Source organism: Mustela nivalis, assembly GCF_964662115.1.
Source record: "Mustela nivalis genome assembly, chromosome: 6".
NCBI lineage: Eukaryota > Metazoa > Chordata > Mammalia > Carnivora > Mustelidae > Mustela > Mustela nivalis.
In genome coordinates this window covers 153015300-153037932 of record NC_139025.1, presented here as the reverse complement: position 1 = coordinate 153037932, position 22633 = coordinate 153015300, and the positions used below count along the sequence as shown (strand labels likewise).

General features: G+C 46.5%; 1 protein-coding gene across 3 annotated transcripts in view; it reads right to left on the bottom strand.

Annotated features, from left to right (window-relative positions):
- Positions 1–22633, bottom strand: part of LOC309867399 (endophilin-A3) — a 487937-nt gene that overhangs the window by 171028 nt on the left and 294276 nt on the right. For all 3 annotated transcript variants that reach the window (XM_082736215.1, XM_082736212.1, XM_082736211.1), the window contains one exon: positions 10729–10855. In XM_082736215.1, coding sequence (XP_082592341.1) covers positions 10729–10855 — 127 coding nt within the window. The remainder of the gene's footprint in view (positions 1–10728; positions 10856–22633) is intronic.

Sequence of the window (22633 nt, the reverse complement as noted above, 5' to 3'; positions counted from 1 at the left end):
TAGGCAGAGAGGCAGGCAGAGAGAGGAAGGGAAGCTGGCTCTCTGCTGAGCAGAGAGCCCGATGCGGGACTTGGTTCCAGGACCCTGGGATCATGACCTGAGGCGAAGACAGAGGCTTTAACCCAGTGAGCCACCCAGGCCACCAATGGGCCACTTTTAAATCCCAAACAGCCTCCCGGTCAATTCCCCTTCAGTCTAGAGCTACCCAGAGCTAGACACCAGGACGGAGAGAGGAATCACTTGTAAATATCGTGGGCGCAGTCTGCTAGCTGGGCTTCAGCACAGGCTAAGTATAGACCACTTAAAGTCTCCTACTGCAAGTTTGCAAAAGAGGCCACCGATCAGATCTGGTCGTGAGGCTGCTTTATGATATACCTTCTAATGGTGTAGACTCTAATGTCCAGAACAGTCCCACAGTGTTGACAGCAACAGGTCCCTCTGTCCGGGAACATTCAGATTTCGTGGTGGTGGTGGTGGTGGTGGTGATGGGTGTTTGATTCAGTTGAACACTTTCTGTGTTTGAACTATTCCAAAAATTTTTACTTGAAATTTGGGGTGAGAGATTTTTGATACTGCTACTCACTGAGCCATCTGCCAGGGACCTCTTCTTGTCACATGTTACACGTCCTCTGCATTATTGTTACTCTACAAACCACCTGGAAAGGCAGCGTGGATGGATGGCTAAGGTCACCAGTTCTGGAGCCAGACAACTTGGCTGGAAATACCAGCGCTGCCACTTACGAATGCTGTGTGAACTCAGGCACGTTTCTTACCTTCTCTGAGCCTCAGTTACACCTGTAGAATGAGAACAATAAGCATACTTGTTTCAAGGGGGTTTTGAGAAGTACTATATGCATGAGGCTTAGAAGGGAACTTAACCACCAGTAGGGCTGGGTTAGTGTAAGTCACTCAGACCTCCCTGAGCACCTGCTATGCCCCAAGAATGATGCCAGGTAATTTATCCTAATAAAAGCCCTTTCCTACAAGTAAGAAAACTGGATTCCCCCCCCCCCAAGTTTAAGTGACTTTCCCAAGATCGCAGAGTTCCAAGGCAGTAGAGCTGAGGCTAGGACCAAAAACTAGACTCTGAGCCTGAACTTCTGCTGTGAGACCCGATCATAATTGTGTAAACCCAAACTCACGCATCAGAAGAACGTTCATTACAGACTTCCACATCGTGGGTTTCGCTTGTTTGATTTTGCAATCACTGGGCTGACCTAAGGATCCGTTACATTTGCTTCCACGGGCTTCCCTCCCACACATAAATGCTCAAATCCAGCTGTTCCATCATTTTTTTTCTATGTCTCATTTCCTGCTGCAGATCACAGTTTTGCTAAGTAGCAAGATGTACAGGAAGTAAACTGTCCACACAATATTAACTAATCAATAAACATCAGTTTCAGCCCAGAAGGACTGTAATTTATGTCAGCTTGTTTACTTTCACTATAACGTCCAACTAGAACGGCAACAACCCAAATATGTCCGTTCCATGGTGTTACAAGAAAAGAGAAGCTTTACTCCCCCTTTGACAAGCTCATTCCTACTGTTCCATTGCTGGTTTTTGTTTTTCAATTTTTTAAATTTAGTCGGTTGGAGGTTTTTGGCTGAATAAAAGTTTCCATCAAGCATTTTTCCTATTACTTTCCTTGACCCTGCATTTATTTTCTTTCTGTTCTTTTATATATTTTTTTAAGGTTTTATTTATTTATTTGTTTATTTGACAGAGATCACATGTAGGCAGACAGGCAGGCAGAGAGAGAGGAAAGGAAACAGACTCCCTGCTGAGCAGAGAGCCTGAGCCTGGGACTCGATCCCAGGACCCTGAGACCATGACCTGAGCCAAAGGCAGAGGCTTAACCCACTGAACCACCCAGGCGCCCAACTCTTTCTGTTCTTTAGGTGAAAACACACCCTCCCAGCCCCCAACATCGTCCATTCCCAAAGAACAAAGGTGTGTTTTTTAAAACGAAGGAACGTATCTCAATAAATGCTAATGTGAATAATAATAACAGCCTGATGGAAACATTGGAAAGAATGGGACCATAGTTGTGAAACCATTTTGTAAGCTGAGAAACAACAGTGTTTGTGAATGTGCTCAAATGCCCATGTCTTGTCAGTTCTTCATAAATGTATCATTTCTTTGTTTAAAAGGTATAAAAGCTTCCTGCGTTGGCCACTTCTCTGAGTCTCATATCTTTGTGGGATCCCATATATACATACATCATTCAATTTCTTTTTTTCCTATTAATCTGTCTTCTTACTGGGGGGCTGTCAGCTAAGAACCTAGAAGGATAGTGGGAAAATTATCTTTCCTTCATGACAGTGCCACCAGAGGCTGAAAAGCAGAGGTATTCACCAAAAGCACATATCAGAGGCACCTGGAAAATTTGGTGACAGATGGACCACCCAAAATTCTAGCGTAGGGCTTGAGGAGTAGAACACGGAACAAGCTCTCCAGGTGGTTCAGAAGTGCAGGCTGGATTTGGAACCACAGGCTGGACTCTGACAGGGGGAACCACGGGCAAGTGGGTTGAGGCAGCCTTTGCTCTACTTCTGGTTCTGTTCTTGTGGTACCTTTGTTCGAACCCATCTCTCCAGGCCTCGGTGGACATTCTAGCGCCTGCTCCTCTGGCCACCCTTGGAAGACAGCTCAGGAGGGTGATGGAGCACAGAGACTCTGAAGTCAGATCAGCTCGAGCACTTACTTGCTGTGAGGCTCTGAATGACGCTTTTCACACGGAGCCCCTTTGTCACTGTCCCATTTGTCAAAGGGGAGGCTGTAATTGTACCTACTCTGCAGGGTTATGCTGAAGAGTAAATCACATCATACGTAAAAGCACTCAGTGCAGCACCTGGCACATACGCACAGAGCCTATGGAGGCCACGGTTAATTACCGTCCTGGTAATTATTATTGTTGAGAACCTCCAAGCTCTCATCTGGTTAGTGGATGTCAGGTCTCCTGGGTAACTCCAGGTGGGACGGGGCTTGGCTGCCCATTGGCTGCTTCTGCTTTTAATTCACGTGGGCAGCTGGTCTAAGTGGATTCTTTGGTCCTGTTCCAGTCAAGTCACTACATCTTTATGGAGAACATAATAGGTGTCAGCTTTAGGGCAGGTGTGAAAGGCCCTTCCTTGATGAGCTCACATGCTCATAATGGGGTCAGTGCACAGACAAAGCGCCTCCCATACAGGCAGAGATGATAGCATGTAGAAGGTACCTAGGCAAGAGTTCATGGGAGATAAGAGGAAACTTTACATCAACTCGCTTTTCTTGCATATATAAAATTTCCTGGGCCCTTTAAGAATAAAGGTAAGCCAACCTCTGTTGAGCCTTTTCATTAAAGTACTAGTAAAGATCTTCTTATAAGATCCTGGTCTTATTTCTCTGACCTCTATTCAATCCCAATATCTGTTTAAAAAACAAAACAAAACAAAACAAAAAACCAAGAAATAAATTACAGATCTACTTAATGGGCTTTCAGAGCTAGAAGAGGTCTTGGAAATCATCTGTGCTGATGCTGTTAGCATATAGATGAAATAGCCAAGGTCCCTGAGATCCCATCCAAGATCACAGATAGTGAGTAGCCAAGCTGAGCTTATTATCCAGTCTCTGGCTTCCAGTGCAGTTCTGTTGCACAACACTATTTAGTCTCGGTGAAACCCTAATGGGAAGCAGAATCATCTCTAGCAAAGAGCCCTTATGCATTCGTTCAACATCTCCTGTGCTCCTGTGACATGCTCTAAAAAGGCCAAGCAAGAAGCAAACAGAAAGGAGAAGAGCCAGCTCTAGATTGTGGATTGGTCAGAGAAAGTCTCCTTGAGGAGGCGATGCTTGAGCTCAAGGTGGAGGAAGAGGCAACCACATTAAGAGTGGAGGGAAGTGTTTTCCAGGTCCAAGGATAGGTCCACGCATCCTTGGGGAATGGTGGGGAAGGGCAATTGGCACTTGGGAATCTTCCAAACAGTAAGACTGGAGCCAAGTGCACGAGGGGCAAAATGGCGCACATGACATAACATAGAGCCAGCCATGTAAGACTTTGAAGGCCATGGAAAGGGTATGGATTTTAGAATAAGTATAAAGGCAGTTCATGAAGAGGTTAAGCTGGGGAGTTCATGGTCAGTCTGGCTACTCTGTGAAAAACAGATTCCACGGCACTCCCTCTCAGTGGGGGCCAGGACGTCCTTTTCCTCTTGCTTTTCCTCATGCAGAGGACACAGAACACACACACGAAAGCGTGAGGGAGCTAGGAAGAGCAGGTGCACAGGGCCCTAGATACTCTCCATGTGCTCTCTCTCATTGAATTAAATGGGGGAACACCTCATTAAAATTAACAGGGTGTTGCATTTGAATATTCCTTGGCCACGGAGACTTCTGTTACGTGTGTGTCATCGTTCAGAGTCCTGCCCTCGAAGGAGGAACAGGGAGGTCAGGGGGGAGGATGTGAGCAGACGCCGCAGGTGCCACATCACAGCCAGTCCCGTCCTCGCTGTTACAGAGCGAGTTGTGTGTGCAGGCTATTTGTGGGAGTGACAGTCAGAGGGAAAATGGCCTGTGTATGAAGAGAAAATGTCATAATCATAACCCTCCAGCCCCGGGATTCTATTTCTGTCAGGAGTACCGCGCGAGGGATGTTTGGTAAGAGGGTGTGGTTATCTAAGTCCAGTGAAATGCTGGCGTTCCCGGTCGGCCTTGGGCATCCCTGTATCAACAGGCTTAGTTGCCACCAGGTAAAAAAAAAAAAAAAAAAAAAAATGCACAGAGGCCCAGAGCAGACCAGCTGAGGTTGTTTATTCGCCTTATGTGGGTAAGACCAAAACAGCGGGGGCGCCTGGTTGGCTCAGTTGGTGAAGCACCCGATTCTTGATCTCAGCTCAGGTCTTGATCTCAGGGTGGGGAGTTCAAGCCCCACATTGGGCTCCACGTTCGGTGCGGTGTCTACTTAAATATATATACAATATATCTATATTATATATACGTGTGTATATATATGTGTTATATGTCTGTTATATATGTGTGTGTGTATATATCGTGGACAATCAAGACTCCAAGTACATGGCTTGCTTCTTTGCCGCCATGTTTGGAGTTTTCTCTCTTTAAAAACCAAGTGGCCTCTACTTCCCTGTTCCAACATCCAAAGTTATTTATACTACCGTTGGTTCAGTCTCCCCTTCTCCTGCGGAACAGGAAATTTGTGTGTTGCATCTGGATTAATTTCGGATTTTTCTCATAGCAAAAGTTCTGGCTCTGGGCGCCACGACCTCGAATCTGCCTCGCTGGCTGGTGGGAAACACAGGCCAGGAGCGGACTTGAGCATTCTGTCCGGAGCTCGCCTGTGCCAATGGTGTCTTCAGGCCGCCGCCTGCCTCGGGGTGAGCCCCAAGGAAGGCAGGAATGATTGCCTGGCAAGGAAGGCGAGGCCGTAGGAGCTTCGTGGACCCTGCAGGCCCTGTGATACACACTTGGGGAAAGACATGGCTTGGTTTCCCACATATCTTTCACACAAAGCGTGATTATAGGGAAGTGCTTCCATATGGCCCAAGGAAAATCCCGGCCAAGAAGGGCTGTGGCGGGCCAGTTTCGGAGAAGTAATGGACGTGAAGGGGTTGTACAGAAAACTTCAGGAGGAGAAGCAGCATGTTTTCATGCAGGCAGGGATTGCTAACGTTAGCCGGAGCCCGAGCACACACGTACGGGGCCCGGGGCCCGGCCAGCAGCCCTGCCCTCTCCCCGTCACCTCACCTGCTGGATGCGCCCGTCACCCTTTCTTTGTAGAAAGGAATCAAAAAGATTAGCTTTTTCGGGGGTTTTGACCTGGAATGTCCTGAACTGGTACAGGGGGTCTGAGATGCCCTCAAAAAAAAAATCAGAATGGCAAATTTGGGCCTTATGGGTACATAGGCATTCCGGGAAAATGCCCACCTTTCAATAGATTCTCCGAAGGATCTATAATCCAAAAAGCAAACATCAATGCGTGTGTGAGAGAGCGAGACAGGGAGAGAATCGGATCTACCTCACCAGGAGGGCAAAACTGGGAAAGGCAACCAGGCCCCTTCCAGCCAGCACCCCCCCCCCCGCCCCCACAACCTGTCCTTCCCCATTTCGGGGCCTCCTCAGCACACTTCCCCAGAGACACTGGTTTCATGACCCCGTTTCTCTCGGCTTCTCCCCTGGTTCAGTTAGAATGATCTCGACTTCTAGTCTCTGCTGGACCCTGACAAGACGACATGCATTTCTGAGGAGACTTCCAAGGTTTTTAAAGCCAAGGCTAACTCCAGGCCCGTCCCCAACCCCCGGGGCAGGCAGGCGATGATGCCCCCCGCTCTCCGTCTTCAAGGCCAAACGCTGGCCTGACTTAACCCTTCACAGTCCAGCCTGGCTCCTGGTGGTCTCCCCCTGAGCGGCATCCCTCCTTTCCCACTCGTTCACCCTTCCTGGGCACCTCGGACAAGGTCTTCTTCCACACCCATCAGCAGCTTCTCAAAAGCAAGACCCAGGTGGACAGATGGTTGACTTGGACGTCTGTTTACGAATGTCCATGCTGATGCTGAATGTATGGAAAAGCTGCGTCATCCATGGTACCCAAATGAGCCACGTGTCTAATAAAAACCCTGCTGGCATTTCCTGGGCACTGTCAAGGTGCCAGACGCTACAAGGAACGCTCAGCATGAGTGATTTACTTATTCATCCCGAAAACATCTACAAAGGCAGGATTAGGGCCATTTCCAGTTTCAACAAAAAAACCAAAATACACATAGAAGTTTAAAAAAAAAAAAAAAAAGAACTTGGTCTGTTTACACAGTAGTAAGCCACAAACCTGGGATTTCAACCCCGGCCCCAGAGCCCAATTTCTTAGCGACTTTTCTATATTGCCTTTCATAGGTTTCTTAACATCCCCGGTCCTTAGGCCCCCATCTGTTGAATGGGCTTGAAAACAGCAAAACCATGCTAGAAAAGATGGGCGGAATTAAGGAATACGGGAATGATAAAACGGTGTATGGATGTCAGTAAGAAGAGAAAGGGGCAGAACCCACTCCCCCCGCCCCAGGGGGGGACGTTCCTTCCTACACAGAGGGCACAGCCTTCAAGGAATGTCTTCGGCTCCACCGTCTTTACTGTCCGGGTGTGGAGAGGCGCAAAAGTTTATAGTGACTTCACAACTGCAGAGCGGAAAGCCATCCTCTAGGCTGATGAAGGCCAGAGAGGGGCCTGGGTCCAGAGACACATGGCACAGCAGCTTCCGCAGCCTTGACGGCCTCCTGCAGACCAGGATGGGAACACACGAGGGCTGCTGAGTCCTCACCGTGTCCTCCGTGGGGCCTGCGCGGTCCCCCCAGCTGCCGACCTGCTGCCGCTGCGTGGCCTCCTTCTGTCTTTCCGTCCACCGATATCACCTTCTGTCCACTCCTCAACCCAAGGCAATCAGGCCTCGGCTCCGGCCTGAAATTCACGGAGGCCACTCTTGCTAAGGTCACAGATGGTCTCCGAGTTGCCAGAGAGTACGTTTTGGACTCTTATTCCGGCGGGTGTCCCAGCAGCAGCTCACACGGTCGACCATTACCTCCCCTGGGGAGTGACTCAGTCCTCCGGCTCCCAGGGCCCTGCGTTTGCGAAGTTCCGCCTTTACCCCCTCTTCTTCCGTCCTCTAACTCAGTTTCTCCATTGGCCACATGCCCTGACCCCGGGCGCTCCCCGGATGCGGCTCGGCTTCTTTGTGTATCTACACGCTCCCCTTGGGCGGCCCTGCCTGCCTTCGCTCACCGCCAACGAGGGGACGTTGCCACGAGCCAACCACGGGCCGCCCCATTTCAGACCCAGCTTTCCGTCACAGACAAAACATGAGCATCTGTTTGAAGGTCTCAGAAAGGTACCGAGATATCGAACACTTATAGGGGCAAATTTCCCAAGAGAAGGAAAATCCAAGGAGGTGGGAGCCCTGATCTTTGGTACGGGACCCCTCTTCAGGAGCTCCCTGCTCAAAGGAACAGCTTTGCTGCTCCAGCCGGAGTGCTGGCCACGTCCTCACTTCTTGGCTCTTGTGATCTTCAGTCCAAGCATTATGGAACTCTGAGGACTCTACCCGCTAAAGATCTCTCGGATCTGTTCCTTCCTCTCCCTCCCCCACCACGCTCCCTGGACGAGGGCTTCGTGACTGCAAACACTTCCGAGCGTTTTGGACTCCATGCCTCCAGGCTCAACGCACAGGGAGTCCAGCCTCCCGCTGCTGCCCGAAGGATGCTGGTAAGACACAAATCCAGCCATGTCGCTCCTCTGCCTGGACTTGCACAAGGGACTCCGCTTAACGTGACGTGTACGGCGCAACGGCGAGGGCCTCCGTGGTTGCTTCCAGGACGCTGTCTGTCTCACCCTCCACCCCGACCGTGGCTGGAAGGGGATTCAGGTCTGAACGACCCAGAACTAGTCTCTCAAGCACGCCAGGGCTTTCCGTTAGTGTCCTACCACGGACTTTGTGTTCCCTCCACCTGGAAAACCCTCCCCGCCGCCGTCCGCGCCTCCCACGGTGCTCTCCCCATACGGAGAGAACAAGTAAAATCCCTATTTCATAAGTCACATCAAAATAAATTCAAACGAGCGGGTTTTAACGGAGAAAAACAAAACCGTAAAAGCGCTGGCAGAAAACACACAGGAATAATTTTTTCCCTTTCAGGCAGGGGGTTGCCAACTACAACCTGAGGGTCAAATTCAGCGTACTGCTTATTTCTGTAAATAAAGTCTGATGTGTTTTTTTTTTTTTTTAATTTCTGCATGTCTTGTATTTTCCCCTCCATTCTTTTGAGTTTAACTCTTACTTTTTAAAAACCATTTGATTCCGTTCTCACTTCTCTTTCCGTATATTTTGGACATATATATTTATACACTTCTTTTAGATGTTTCGATATTGCTTATTTAAATACCATACAGATCACAGTTAATCTCCTGAACTTGAAACAGCTCTATTTTTTTTTTTTGTCAGAATTAGAAAATGTATGTTTACTTTAAAAATATGGGAAAAGGAAAACTTCAAAACCAGACGAGTCTGCTGGTTATGAATGTCGTGTGCGCATTCTAAGTAGGAAAGCAAGCCTTCTTCCCAAAGGACGACGTCGCTCGGGCAGATAGACTGTAATTACAGAGGAAGGGTCTGAAACGTAAAGTTGCTCATGGCCACTAGCAAAAAGAGGAACTCCTGGAAGGGACACAGAGCAGCGAGCAGGTGCTTGGGGAGGAAGACTCCGGGAAATAAAGGACATGGCCTCAGGTCTGCGGTCGATGTCTGGCTGACCACCTGGGCGCCAAAGGGGGTTAGAACACACACGGCCGGATCTGAGAAGAGGGCATCACCAGGGCTTCCAGAAAAGCCACAGCTGTCGCTCATGAGCCGGTGGGTGTGCCCCTCCGGACTTCAACAAGGTCCCCTCGGGAGGATCTGCTTGCCAACGCGTAGTAAGAAGCCTCGGCTAACAGCGCCCAGGATGGGGGATTCCGGTCCAGGATGAGCAGCCACTCTGGCCCGTCCTGTTTTCGGAAGGGTCCTTCGTACCACTTTGAGGTCTGAGGTCCTCCAGGGGCACGCCAGCAAGGCAGCCCTGCTTCCTGGCATCACAGGTGTGGCCCGCACCCTCCACGCTCTCTCTTGCTTCTGTGCCAACTCGGGCTGTTGGGACCACTTCCCCCCCGGGATGCTCGCTGAGGAAGTGATGACGCAACAGACTGGCCCTCGGACCACTGGCCACACCGCCTTCGGGGCGCCGGCTTGGCCATCTCCTTCTGTCAGTAACAGGCGACAGGCCTCTCGACCAGCACTGCCACTCACTGCCACGGCCGCCTATGGGCCTCGGGCACCTCTTGTCACCACTCCCCAGTTTCCGTGGCCGATGTCCACAGTTCTGGCTTGAATGAACTCCGTTGTACATAAAGTTTTATGGGAACACAGCGATGCCCTTTGTTCTCGAATCGTCTGTTGGTGTCTTGCTGTTGCGACAACAGTCCAGAACCTCGAGGCCGGGAACACCTGCTCGGTAAAACCCTAAAATACTTACTCTCTGGCCCTTTACCCAAAATGTTTCCTGACTCCCGCATCAAAGGACTAAAAAAGGCGGATACTTCTAACAGAGGAAAACGAGAGTTTCCGAGCACATAAAACTTCGAAACTAACGATCCTTAAAACACAAATAGTGGAAGTCAAGTAACAAATGGAGAACCCTGTTTAAAAGAGGCATCACCAAAAGATTGAAAAGTAAAAGTAAAATGAAATGGGCATAACAGACAAAAGGCAGATACTCAGGATATAACAAAACTCACAACGGTAGGAAAAAGGTCAGCGTCCACACAGAAAAACGAGTGACTTTAGCATCTGATCTGAAAGAGGAGAAGGCAGAAAAGATGCTCTTGTTGGCAAGCCACCAGGGCAACTAAAAAGTGGTGGCTTCACGCTCTACCTTAAAAAAATGGCAAATATTTCTTTAAAAACTCATCCTACTCCGTATGGGTCAGGATTCACAGAAACAGGCAGTCTTGGGAAAAAAACGCTGGGGTCAGGATTCACAGAAACAGGCAGTCTTGGGAAAAAAACGCTGGAACCCAGAATGCGAGCGACAGGCTTTGGAAGAAATGTGACTTTTGGAGAACGGGTCCGCGGCGCCTCGCCCCGGGAAAGCTTAGCTCTGGGCGAAGCCGGAGCGCAGGCTGCTCTGCGGGTCCCCTCCCTGGGAGCGGGGTTTCAAACCTACTTTTTTCCGGAGAGACGTGCGACTTCGACTGTCCCCGCACCAGCCTGCAGGTGGAGCCGTTGCCGGCGCAGACGCCACAGTTGTCCTCGCGGGCGCTGCTCCCCAGGCGACGGTCGCAGCCCACGGCCTGCGGACAGAAGCGGGCGGTCAGGGAAGGGCCAGGCCGCGGGGCCCTCCGGCAGCCCCCCGGGGGGAGCCCCCTCCCGCCCACCTCCGAACGCAGGAGCGACAGACAGGGCCCGGCTGTCAGGAATCTCACCAAGGCCCAGTGCCCCGCAAGGAGACGAATTAAAGCCGTCCCCTCCCTTTCCATTTTCACTTACGTCTTTATCTGGAGTCCTATTTTTGTGTACAGAAAATGAACGGAACACGACAGGCCCTGTTTCCTCTGCCCCCGCGCCCCCCACGTCTCCTGTCCCCGCTCAAGTCGATGCATTTCCATCTGGGTCACGGTCTACCTTCCACATCTTCCCCACTGGTATCTCAAGCCCCACATCCTAGAGCGCAACATCTCTATTCTGTTTCCCTCTCTATTCTGTATCTTTATCTGTCCTTCTGGCCGTCGTTATTGATCGACGTGAGCCTTCCTCTGTCGTGGGATCCCCATACGTACCTTTAGAAGCCCTTTCTGGATTTAAAACTTTCTTAACTTAAATGTAATTTAGTTAACATACGGTGTGCTATTAGTTTCAGGGGGAGGATTTCGTGATTCATCAGTTGTCTGTAACACCCCGCGCTCATCCCGTCACGTGCCCTCCTCGGTGCCCACCCACCAGGTGCCCTCTCCCCCGACCCCCTCTCCAGCCACCCTCAGTATGTTCCCTGGAGTGAAGTCTTTCATGGTTTGCCTCCCTCTCAGTTTTCACCTTAGTTCATTTTTCTTTCCCTTCCCCTGTGTTCATCCGTTCTGTGTCTTAAATTCCACATATGAGTGAACTCATATGGTATTTGTCTTTCCTTGACTGACTTAGTTCACTTCACATAATACACTGTAGTTCACCCATGTCATTGCGAATGGGAGTTCATTCTTTTTGATGGCTGAATAATATTCCTGTATGTGTGCACGTGCATGTGTGTGTGCACGCGCGTATGTGCATGTGTGCTCGCACGCGTGTGTGTGCGTGTGAGTGTGCGTGTGGTGTGCGCGTGTATGTGCATGTGTGTGTGTGCGCGCGCGTGTGTGCGTGCATGTGTGTGTGTGTGTGTGATCTCTTCTTTGTCCGTTCATCCCTGTGTGCACATCTGGGCTCTTTGTAAACTATTCCTTAAATGCAGGAGAGGAATGAGTGGGAGCAATGTCTCATAGCATATGCCTGTACCACTAGCTCTCAGTCCTTTGTGAGTATCTGTGTGTATGGATTCATGTGTGTCTCCACTAGATCGTGAGTTTCTATGAGGACATGGGCTAGGCGCACTTCTTTGTACTGTACAAATATGTCTTCTACATAACGTGGGCCAACTTATAGTAAGTGGTGGGAGAGTTTATCCCTACCTCCCATATCACTCAAACTTGTCTGCGTTTCTATACCTGGTGTTTAAGTGCAGGGACTCTGGAGACAGAGAACCTCCCTGTCCGGTCCCTCCAACACTTTCAAGATGGCGGATGGCCAACAGTTCAAACTCTCAGAGACCCATCCTCCTCGAAACTAACACACAGATAGTAATACATACTTCGCATAGGGTGTAACAAGAATAAAATGAGAAAATATACGTAAAAAAACCCCTCGTACAGGCATTAGAACATTATAAAGGGCTTAATAAAAAAGACCTCCTTCTGTCATCTCTGTTTTTCATTTTGTTTTGACTCCTGGGCACGGCCTCTGCGTTTTAGCACCGGGAGCTGCTGAATCACGACACCCAAGGTGTTGAAGATGGAATAAAACTGGAGGGAGTTGAAAACACATCTACGGACTATTCTTTCCAAAATTCTGGTGCTGAAGGGAAGGAGAAAGATCAAATAAAAGTTTCAGGGAGAAACAGGAAAAGTTCCAAGGAAGTTTAAGGAAAAGCCTGTGATTAAAGATATTTTTAAATTCACAAAGGGCTGTCATGAAGAAAGGGTTTCCATTTGTTCCTTGGACTTCCAAACAGTGAAAGCTACAGGTTTAAGCCCAAGTTTAGATCAACATCAGAACGTTGGAAAAGGCAGAGTTATCCAACAACAAGCGTTCAACCATGAGCTGGGTAGGAGTCTTCTTGGCGGGAAAACTGGGGAGAGGATTAAATTCTCTGAGGAGTCGCTACATCCAAAGGCTTTTGAGATCCTTTCATCCTGATTATATAATTTTATAAAGGTGGTAATGAAATACTAAGAATAATAGTTGATTTTTACTGAGTGCCTCCATGTGTCTGGCATTACGCCAAGCATGTCACAGCAGACTCTTCACAGCAACCTGACAACGCAGGTGGTGTCTCCTGTCCCTATTTTACAAGTAAGGCACTTGAATGTCAGTGAGGTTAAATGACTTGCCAGCATCACAGAGCCAATCAATAGGGTCAGTAATGGCCAGAAAACCCAGGTCGGCTGACATCAGAATCTTAACACCACGCTACACCTTCCACACCTGTAGTACCAGTAGACGGACCACAAAGAACCAAGTCACACGGGCAATTTTATTAATATTTACCAGTACATGTGGAACAAATTAAGAGAGATTGATTCTGGAAACACGCTTGCATGGTTGGGATTCAATCGGTGAGTAACTTGTGTTCATGCAACTTTCTCCAAGGGGAGTAATTCTACCATTAAGTTATAGAAACCCTGTTCCTGAGCCAAGCTCTGGCCTCACAATTTCGGTCCCTGAGCGCTCTGCATTTCATGAGAATGAGAATCACCCTCTATCTGGCCATCCAGAAAGGGTGTGGGTTGAGGAGCTAGGATGGGCTTGTTTTGAAGAGCGTTTAGGGCCTTGTAAGATCGTAGGCAAGCAAACACCTCCCTGAGCACTCACATTTGTTTCGGAATTTCGTTTCAAGTGACAGTTCATCCAAATCTTACAGCCAAAAAAAGCAGTGAAAACATCACAGAAAAATAATATCTGAGAAGAAGCTCCAGTTGCCTTGTGATCCACAGGGTCTAAGTCAGAACTGCCCTTGAAACCGAGGGACTACTGAATTTGGGCTCTCGGACCTCATCGTCATCCATAATAAGCAACGTTTGAAAAGCTGCCCGAGCAGTTTTCAACCTCTGTGACATCTCCTGAAGTCAAGATCTCTACTTGGAATGATTTTAAAAACCACGAATCGATAAAATGTGTCAGTAAATTTATTAAAAACTATTAAGTGACCAATTTTTACACAGGCAGGCACTACACGGTATAATTTAACAAGACAAGGCCCATATCCTACAGCGCAGCTAATGAGACAACTTACACAAGATATCAGACTTAAACGAATATTTAAAATACATGAGCCGTGCTTTCAGGAATAAATACTCCTATATAAATCATCACTTCAGCTAAGGACTGAAGTTTCACCATTTCTGCATACAAATTCCTAACCAAATAAAAGAACATAGCATTTAAATAAAGTGGCATCACTCCATGTTAAACCAATGAATCTTTCGAGGTAATTCTAATTTAACCCTTCTAGAGTCCATTTTTTGAGTCACCTTCTGTTTGAGATCTCTTGAAAGTTGGATTCTATCATAGAAAAAACTTGAGGGACGCCTGGGTGGCTCAGTTGGTTAAGCAGTTGCCTTCGGCTCAGGTCATGATCCCAGCGTCCTGGGATCAAGTCCCACATCGGGCTCCTTGCTCGGCAGAGAGCCTCCTTCTCCCTCTGCCTCTCCAGGCCTCTCTGCCTGTGCTCGCTCGCTCTCTCTCTTCCTCTATCCCTGACAAATAAATAAATAAAATCTTAAAAAAAAAAAAAAAGAAAAACTTTACATTCCTGCCTTGAAAATCAGAGTGTATGGACTCTGTGGTGGTCATCAGAGACGTTCTCAAATACGGAGCTTCTTCTTGCAGCCCATAGGAGGACTCCACGTCCCCATATCCCTTAGAAGTAAAGTGTGGTCTTGACTGTCTTGGGTCATCTTTAACTGTTTTAAGGCACTGAGCTTTGGCAGTTGTCTGTTAGCACAGGAAAGCCAAGCAGGTGTCAGAGCACAATGGAGCTGTTAGTGGATAAGGCAAGGTCATTAACAGCAATGTGTTATTTTCAACTGGACATTTCACATCAAAATCCAGACTTCCGGCTTCTGTTGACAGACAGAAGCCCTGGTGTGTTTATGGGTAGATCCCCCCTTCACAGTGAGCAGGTCCCAACAGCCCTCCTGCTCAGCATGACCACGCCTGAGGACCCTGTCTCCGAGCGTCTGTGTAAGCCTGACGGTGCTGTGGTGCAGGATCCACCTAGCATCCCAGCCGTCCCTTCCCAGAACCGCATCTCACGACCTGTTACAAACTCCAGCCACATCTCCGGCCACAGAGAATACACGTGTCATCAGCACAGCGCAGTGGTTTCAGAATCCGGTTTTTCAAACCCGGAAAATTCCTTAGCCTCTTCAAAGCTCATTTCCAAGTGGGAACAATGATCATACCTACGTCACACGTGGGAGGAGCTCACACAGCCAAGAGCTTTAGACGACGCCTGGTACTTACTAGACACCCAGCGGATGTCAATTGTTATCAGTTTTACCGCAACTACAAAGTGGCTTCTTCATCGACTCCGCTGTCAGGAAACTCGATAAACACGCACGATAAATCAGCGCTCAGCTTTCAGCAGCCAAGCTCTCTCCTGTCACTGCCCAAAGAATCAGCCGACCCATCAGCATCACAAAAACAGAAGAGGAAGTGCACTTTCAGAATGAACTAATTCAGTACTGGAAACCACATTTTTCCTGCAAGCCCCATCAAGCCTTGGAAACTACTGGAGCCAACGCGGCCTCGGACGTCATGAAGAGGGAGCTGTGGTCAGAAAGCGCAAGGAGGGACCAGGGAAAGGGAGCCTGTGCTGGATGCGGGCCTCCTGGGGGACAGTGACCGGCTGGACTCACGGAATGGTGTTCGCGAAAGGACGGAGGGGAATAATTCCTCCTTTTTTGTCTACTTGAAAAGCCCAAGGCTGAGAGATGGTATGAATGCAGACCACAGAAAATGAGTACATCCTGCCCCTGGCGTCCACTCCAACCACGTCACAGAGACTGCTCGAGCTGAGATCGCCAACGGGATTGGTGTGGCCCAAATAAAGCAAACACATTTCCCTTCGTATCCTCTTGACTCCTCCGAAATATCAGACACTGCTGACTCTCCTTCTTAAACACTCCCCGACCCTTCGCTTGTTTTTTCTCACTTCACTATTATCCAGAAGTTCTGCCCCATCAAGGGCACCCCTTCCAACGCTTGCTCCTCAAATGGTGGGGCCATTTCCATTTCTGTCATTGGAAACCTGCTTTTCTTATTCAGTCTTCAGTGACATATATTGGCTTTAACCAACGAGGTTAAAGTGGCTATAGATAGCAAGAGTAGCCAAGAGCGTAGGTCGAAGGCAGTGGGGACCGTAGATGTAAGAGTTCTCTGGCACTTTGCAGAATTGGAGAAACAGCACAAAGGGGGGAAGAGTGGAATCTTTGAGGAGAGGTCAATAGGAGATTCCCAAAGAAAAAAGAAAAAAAAAGACTGAAAAAATAAAAAACAACAACAACAAAAAAAACAGAATATCCAAGGACTGTGGGATAGCTACAGTGAGTGTGGCCTGAGTGAAGTGGGAACATCAGGAGGAGAAGAGAGAGATAAAGAAGCAAAGAAGCATTTCAAGTGATAATGACTGAGAATTTCCCCCCAATTAATGTCAGACACAGAACTATAGGGCCAGGAGGCTCAAAGAACACCGAGAAAGATAAATGCCAAAAAGACTACATGTTAGCTCTCACGTTCAAACTGCAAAAAATCGAAGATAAAAACCAAATCTGGAAAGAAGCCAGAGGAATAAAACCCCTTATCTATAGAGCAGCAAAGACAAGCATTACATCGGACTTCTCCCAAGAAGACACGCAAGCAAGAAGAAGGTGGAGTAAAATATTTTAAGTGCTGAGAGAAGAAAAACCATCAACCTAGAATTCTGTGCCCTACGAGACTATCCTTCAAAAGTGAGAGAGAAATCAAGAAGTTCTCAGGCAAACAAAAGTTGAGGGAATTTTTCTGCCTACGGACCTAGTTCTTCAGAGTAGGAAGTGATATGGGTCAGAAATGTGGATCTAGATAAAGAAAGGAAGTGCAACCGAGAGTGAATAAAGGAAGGTAAAATAAAGGCATTATTTTTTCTTATTCTTAATAGATCTTGATGATTACAGTTTATCAAAATGATAATGGCAACAATGTGTTTGATTGTGTATCCTTACACATGTATATTTGCATAGCTACGGGCTTACATACGCTTATGCGTAAGTGGGATGAATGACAGAATTGATACAAAGGATGTGGGGGGGGGGCGCCTGGGTGGCTCAGTGGGTTAAGCCGATGCCTTTGGCTGGAGTCATGATCTCAGGGTCCTGGGATCGAGTCCCGCATCGGGCTCTCTGCTCGGAGGGGAGAGCCTTCCTCTCTCTCTCTGCCTGCCTCTCTGTCTACTTGTGATCAATCTCTGTCAAATAAATAAATAAAAATCTTTAAAAAAAAAAACAACAAGGACGTAGGGGGGTAATCAGGATTCTATTGTTGCTATTCCTTTGCTGCAGTATTTTCACTGTAGCCATGAAGCAGTGCAGTGTTATTTGAAAGTAAATTTGGATAGTTATAAATATATGCTACAAGCTGTAGGGCCACTACTAAAAAAGGCAAAAAAAAAAAAAAAAAAAAAAGGAAAGAAAATGCATTCATATAAAATACTCAATTAAAACTGCAAAAAAACAGAACAGAGAACAAAAAATAGGAATGTAGAACAAGTGTAGCAAATAAAAAATAGTAACAAATACAGCAAATATTAATCCAACTATATCAATAATCGCTTTAAACATCACTGGCCTAAATGTACCAATTAAAAGATGAAGATTGTCAGAGTGGATCAAAAACCAAGATCCAGTTACCACTGTCTACCGGAATCCCCTTCTAAATATAAAGACATAAACAGATTAAAAGTAAAAGGATGGCAAAAGATATGGCATGCTAACATTAATCAAAATAAAGCAGGAGTAGGTGTATTGATTTTAGACAGAGCATACTTCTGAGGAAGGAAGTTATCAGGTTTAAGAGGGGCATTTACGGAATGATAGAGGGAACAATATTTCAAGAAGACATATAATCCTTAATGTGTATGTGCCAAATGAGAATGTCAAAACGCATGGGACAAAAACTGATGGAACTGCAAGGAAAAACAGACAAATCCACTACTAGAGTAGGGAGAATTCAGCACCCACCTATCAGAAGTGGACATATGCGGCAAGGAGAAATCAGTGAAAACATGGCTGAACTCAACAGCATCATCAAAAAAATGGATATAATTGCTATCTTCTTGACTGCCTCCTCTAAGAACTGCAGGATGAACTTCCCTCTCAAGCTCACACGGGACATTCACCAAGAAAGACCACATCCTCGGACACAAAACGCACCTTAACAGATCTTTTTTAAAAAATGGAATCATACAACATCTTCCTATGACCACATTGGACTTGGAATCGGTATCAGAAATATAGCTGGAAAATTCCAAAATACTCGGATATTAAACAACATATTTCTTTTCCTAAGATTTTATTTATTTACTTATTTATTTGAGAGAGACAGACAGACAGACAGAGAGGGCATGCACAGGGGAGCACAGCAGGCTCCCCACTGAGCAGGGAGGCTGACACAGGGATCATGACCTGAGCCGAAGGCAGGTGCTGAACTGACTGAGCCACCCAGGTGCCCCTAAAGAACATACTTCTAAATAACACAGAGTCAAAGATGAGATCTCAAGAGAAATTTTAAGATATTTTGAGGAAAACGAAAATACTATTTATCAAAATATGTGGGATGAAGTAAAAGCTGTGCTTATAGGGAAATTTACTGCATGGAATGCATATGTAAGAAAAGAAGAAAAATTCAGAATCAATCATGTAAGCATCCACCTTAGGAAATCAGAAAAAGAACAAATTAAATACAAAATAATAATAAAAAGAAAAAAAAAGAAAACTAGAGCAGACATCAGTGAAATTGAAAACAGGAAATAAATAAAGAAAATCAATGAAACCAAAAGCTGTTTTTTTAAAAGATCACTCAAATCCCAAGTCTCTAACAGGCTAACTAAGGAAAAAGAGAAGATACTAATTACTAATATCAGAAATGAAAGAGGGGACCTGCACTACAGATCCCATGGATATTGAAAAGATAACAAAGAAATATTACAAAAAATTCTGTGCCTTCAAATTTGATAACCTAGATGAAATGAACCAATTCCTCGAAAGACACAATCTGCCAAAACTCACAGAAGAAAAATCAATCTGAATGGGTCTCTACCTATTAAAGAAATTTAACCAATAATTAATAACCTTCCAAAACAGAGAGCACGAGGCACAGATGCGTTCATTGGCGAATTCTACCAAGCATTTAGGAAATTATACCAAGTCTCTACAATCTCTTTCAGAAAAACAGGAGAGAATACTTCTTAACTCACTCTATGAGAATAGCATTTCCCCGAATGCCAAAACCAGATAAAGATGTTACAAGAAACCTACAGACCAATTTCTCATGAAAATTAAATGTACTACCTAACAAAAATTTTGTACAAGAATTATAAGAGGAAAATAACAAAACTCTGATGAAAGTAATTTAAAAAGAACTAAATGAATGGAGAGATAGTCCTTGTTTGTGGACAGGAAGACTCAGTGTTGTCAGGCGTTAGCTCTTCTCAACTTGATTCCAAGAAGTTTTTCTGTGGATAATGACAGACTGACTCAAAAGTTTATAGAGAATGTTCACAGCAGCAGTGGCCACAGTCGCCAGACTGTGGAAAGAACCAAGATGCCCTTCAGCGGCGAATGGATAAGGAAGATGTGGTCCATATACACTATGGAGTATTATGCCTCCATCAGAAAGGATGAATACCCAACTTTTGTATCAACATGGTTGGGACTGGAAGAGATTATGCTGAGTGAAATCAGTCAAGCAGAGAGAGTCAATTTCATACGGTTTCACTTACTTGTGGAGCATAAGGAATAACACAGAGGACATGGGGAGATGGAGAGGAGAAGGGAGTTGGGGAAATCGGACGGGGGAGATGAGACATGAGAGACTGTGGACTCTGAGAAACAATCTGAGGGTTTTGGAGGGGTGGGGGTAGGGGAATGGGTGAGCCTGGTGGTGGGTATTGTGGAGGGCATGGATTGCATGGAGCACTGGGTGTGGTGCATAAACAATGCATTCTGGAACACTGAAAAAAAAATTTCTTAAAAAGGAAAAAAAAAGTTTATAGAGAGAGAGGGAAAAGACCAGAATAGTCAACGCAATACTGAAGGAGAAGAACAGTGTCAGAAAACTAACACTACCCACCTGTAAGACTTACTATAAAGTTAAAGTGATCACAACAGTGTTGTACTGGCCAAAGAGGAGACAAACAAATCAATGGAAAATAACAGAGAGCATGGAAATGCATGAATACCATCACCTGATCTTTGACAAAGGAGAAAAGGCAATACAACAGAGAAGAGATCATCTTTCCAACAAAAGGACTAGAATAACTGCACATCCACAAGCAAAAGAAAAAGTATCTAGACACAGACTTAAATCCTTCACAAACATTAATTCAGAACGAATCCCACACCTAGATATAAAACACAAAAGTATAAAACTCCTAGAAGATAAAATAGGAGAAAAATCTAGTTGACCTGGGCGTGACGATGACTTTTTAGATACAATGCCAAAGGCACAATGCCTAAAAAAGAAATAATTGTTAAGCTGGACTTCATTGAAAATTAAAAACTTCTGCTTTATAAAAGACACGGTCAAGAACATGGGAAGATGAGTTACACTGGGAGGAAAATATTTGCAAAAGACTGTTACCCAAAATATACAAATATCTCTCATGACAGAAAATGAACAACTCAGTTTAAAAATGGGTAAAAGAGTGGAACCTGCGTGGCTCAGTGGGTTAAAGCTTCAGCTTTGGCTCAGGTCATGATCTCAGGGCCCTGGGATCGAGCCCCGCATCGGGCTCTCTGCTCAGCGGGGAGCCTGCTTCCTCCTCTCTTTCTGCCTGCCTCTCCATCTACTTGTGATCTCTGTCTGTCAAATAAATAAATGAAATCTTTTTTTAAAAATGGGTAAAAGAGCTTAACAGTTATCTCATCAAAAAGGATATATAGATGGCAAATAAGCGGAAGAAAAGATATTAAACCCCGTATTTCATTAAGGGAGTTACAAATCAAAGCAACGATGAAATGACACTACACACTTACTAGACCGGCCCAAATCTGGAGGAAGGTCCCCACCGCATGCTGGCGAGGATGTGGAACAAGACAAAGCCTCATTCATTGCTGGTGGGAGTGCAAAATGGTCACTTTGCTAGACAGTTTGGCACTTTCTTACAAAACTAAACATACCCCTACCGTGAGCCAACAATTAAACTCCTTGGTGTTTTCCCAAATGTGTCAAAAATTTGTGTCCATACAAAAATCTGCACATGGATGTTTAAAGCAGCTTTATCCTAGTTGCCAAAACGTGGGAGCAACCAAGATGTCCTTCAGTAGGAAAGTAAAATGTGGTTCATCCAGACAATGGGGTGTTAGTCAGTGATCAAAAGAAATGAGCTGCCAGGTTATGAAAGACACGGAGGATACTAAAATGCACACTACTAAGTAAAAGAAGTCAATCTGAGAAGCATACATGCTCTGTGATTCCAACTATATGACATTCTGGAAAAGGTAAAACTACGGAGACAATAGAAAGATCGGTGCTTGCCAAGGATTAGCAGGGGAGCTGAGGATGAACAGGCAGAACACAGAGGGCTTTCAGGGCAGTGGAACTGCTTTGTAAGACACTCCACTGGTAGAAGCAGTCAACAAACATTCGCGTATCACCAGGAGTCAGCACAGACCTTGGGTGGTAATAATGTGTCAACGTAGGCTCATTGATCAAAACAGACGGACCACTCTGATGTGGGATTTCCTAGCGGGCAGGGTAATGCGTATGAAGGGCCAGGGGACAGATGGGATTCTCTGTACCTTCTATTCAATTTCGCTGTGAATCTAGAAAATTAAGTCTACTTTTTAAAAAGCGTGGGTGTCCAGGAAGAACCTGAAAAGCCAAACGAGGACCGCGGATTTCACCGTCAAGGCTGCGATCAGTCATCGAGGGATTTCAGTCGGGGAGTGACCAACTCTTACCATGAAACTGTCTTGGGTTTTGAAGCAATCGCTTCAGGTGCCGTGTGGAGAATGGACCCACGCGGGACAATGGTGGGAGCTGGGAGCCCAGGGGAGGAGGCTAGCGAGCGATTTAGGTCAGAGTCGCTGGAGGCATAGACCAAAAAAGAAGTCATGCAGACAGAAAGGAATGGTGGATTTTAAATAAATAAAAAGACTTTGAACACAGAATGACAAGGGATTAGATGTATGTGCTGACAGAGAGGACTCAGGAAAGACTTCAAAATCGTGCGGTGAGCGACAAGAGGCCACTTTCTAGATGAGCGGATGGAGGCAGGAGAGGCGACTTGGAAGAGCGAGGTCATGGCTCGTCTTTGACCGTGTGCCCCCCGAGAGGGCTGGTAGTGGCCGACACTTGGTCGGCGGTTGGGTGTTGTCCTTATTCACACTGTTTTTCTTAGGAGCGTAATAGGGTGTGGGATCCTAGACACAATTCTTTTAAAATATGCCTCCAGAGATTAAGGGAATGGGGTAGAGTTTCCTCGTTTCCCTGCCGTCCCCATCCGGTTTCAGCAACCCGGCCCGGGGCCCTGGATCCTCACAGCCACTGCGAGCTGGGGACGGGGG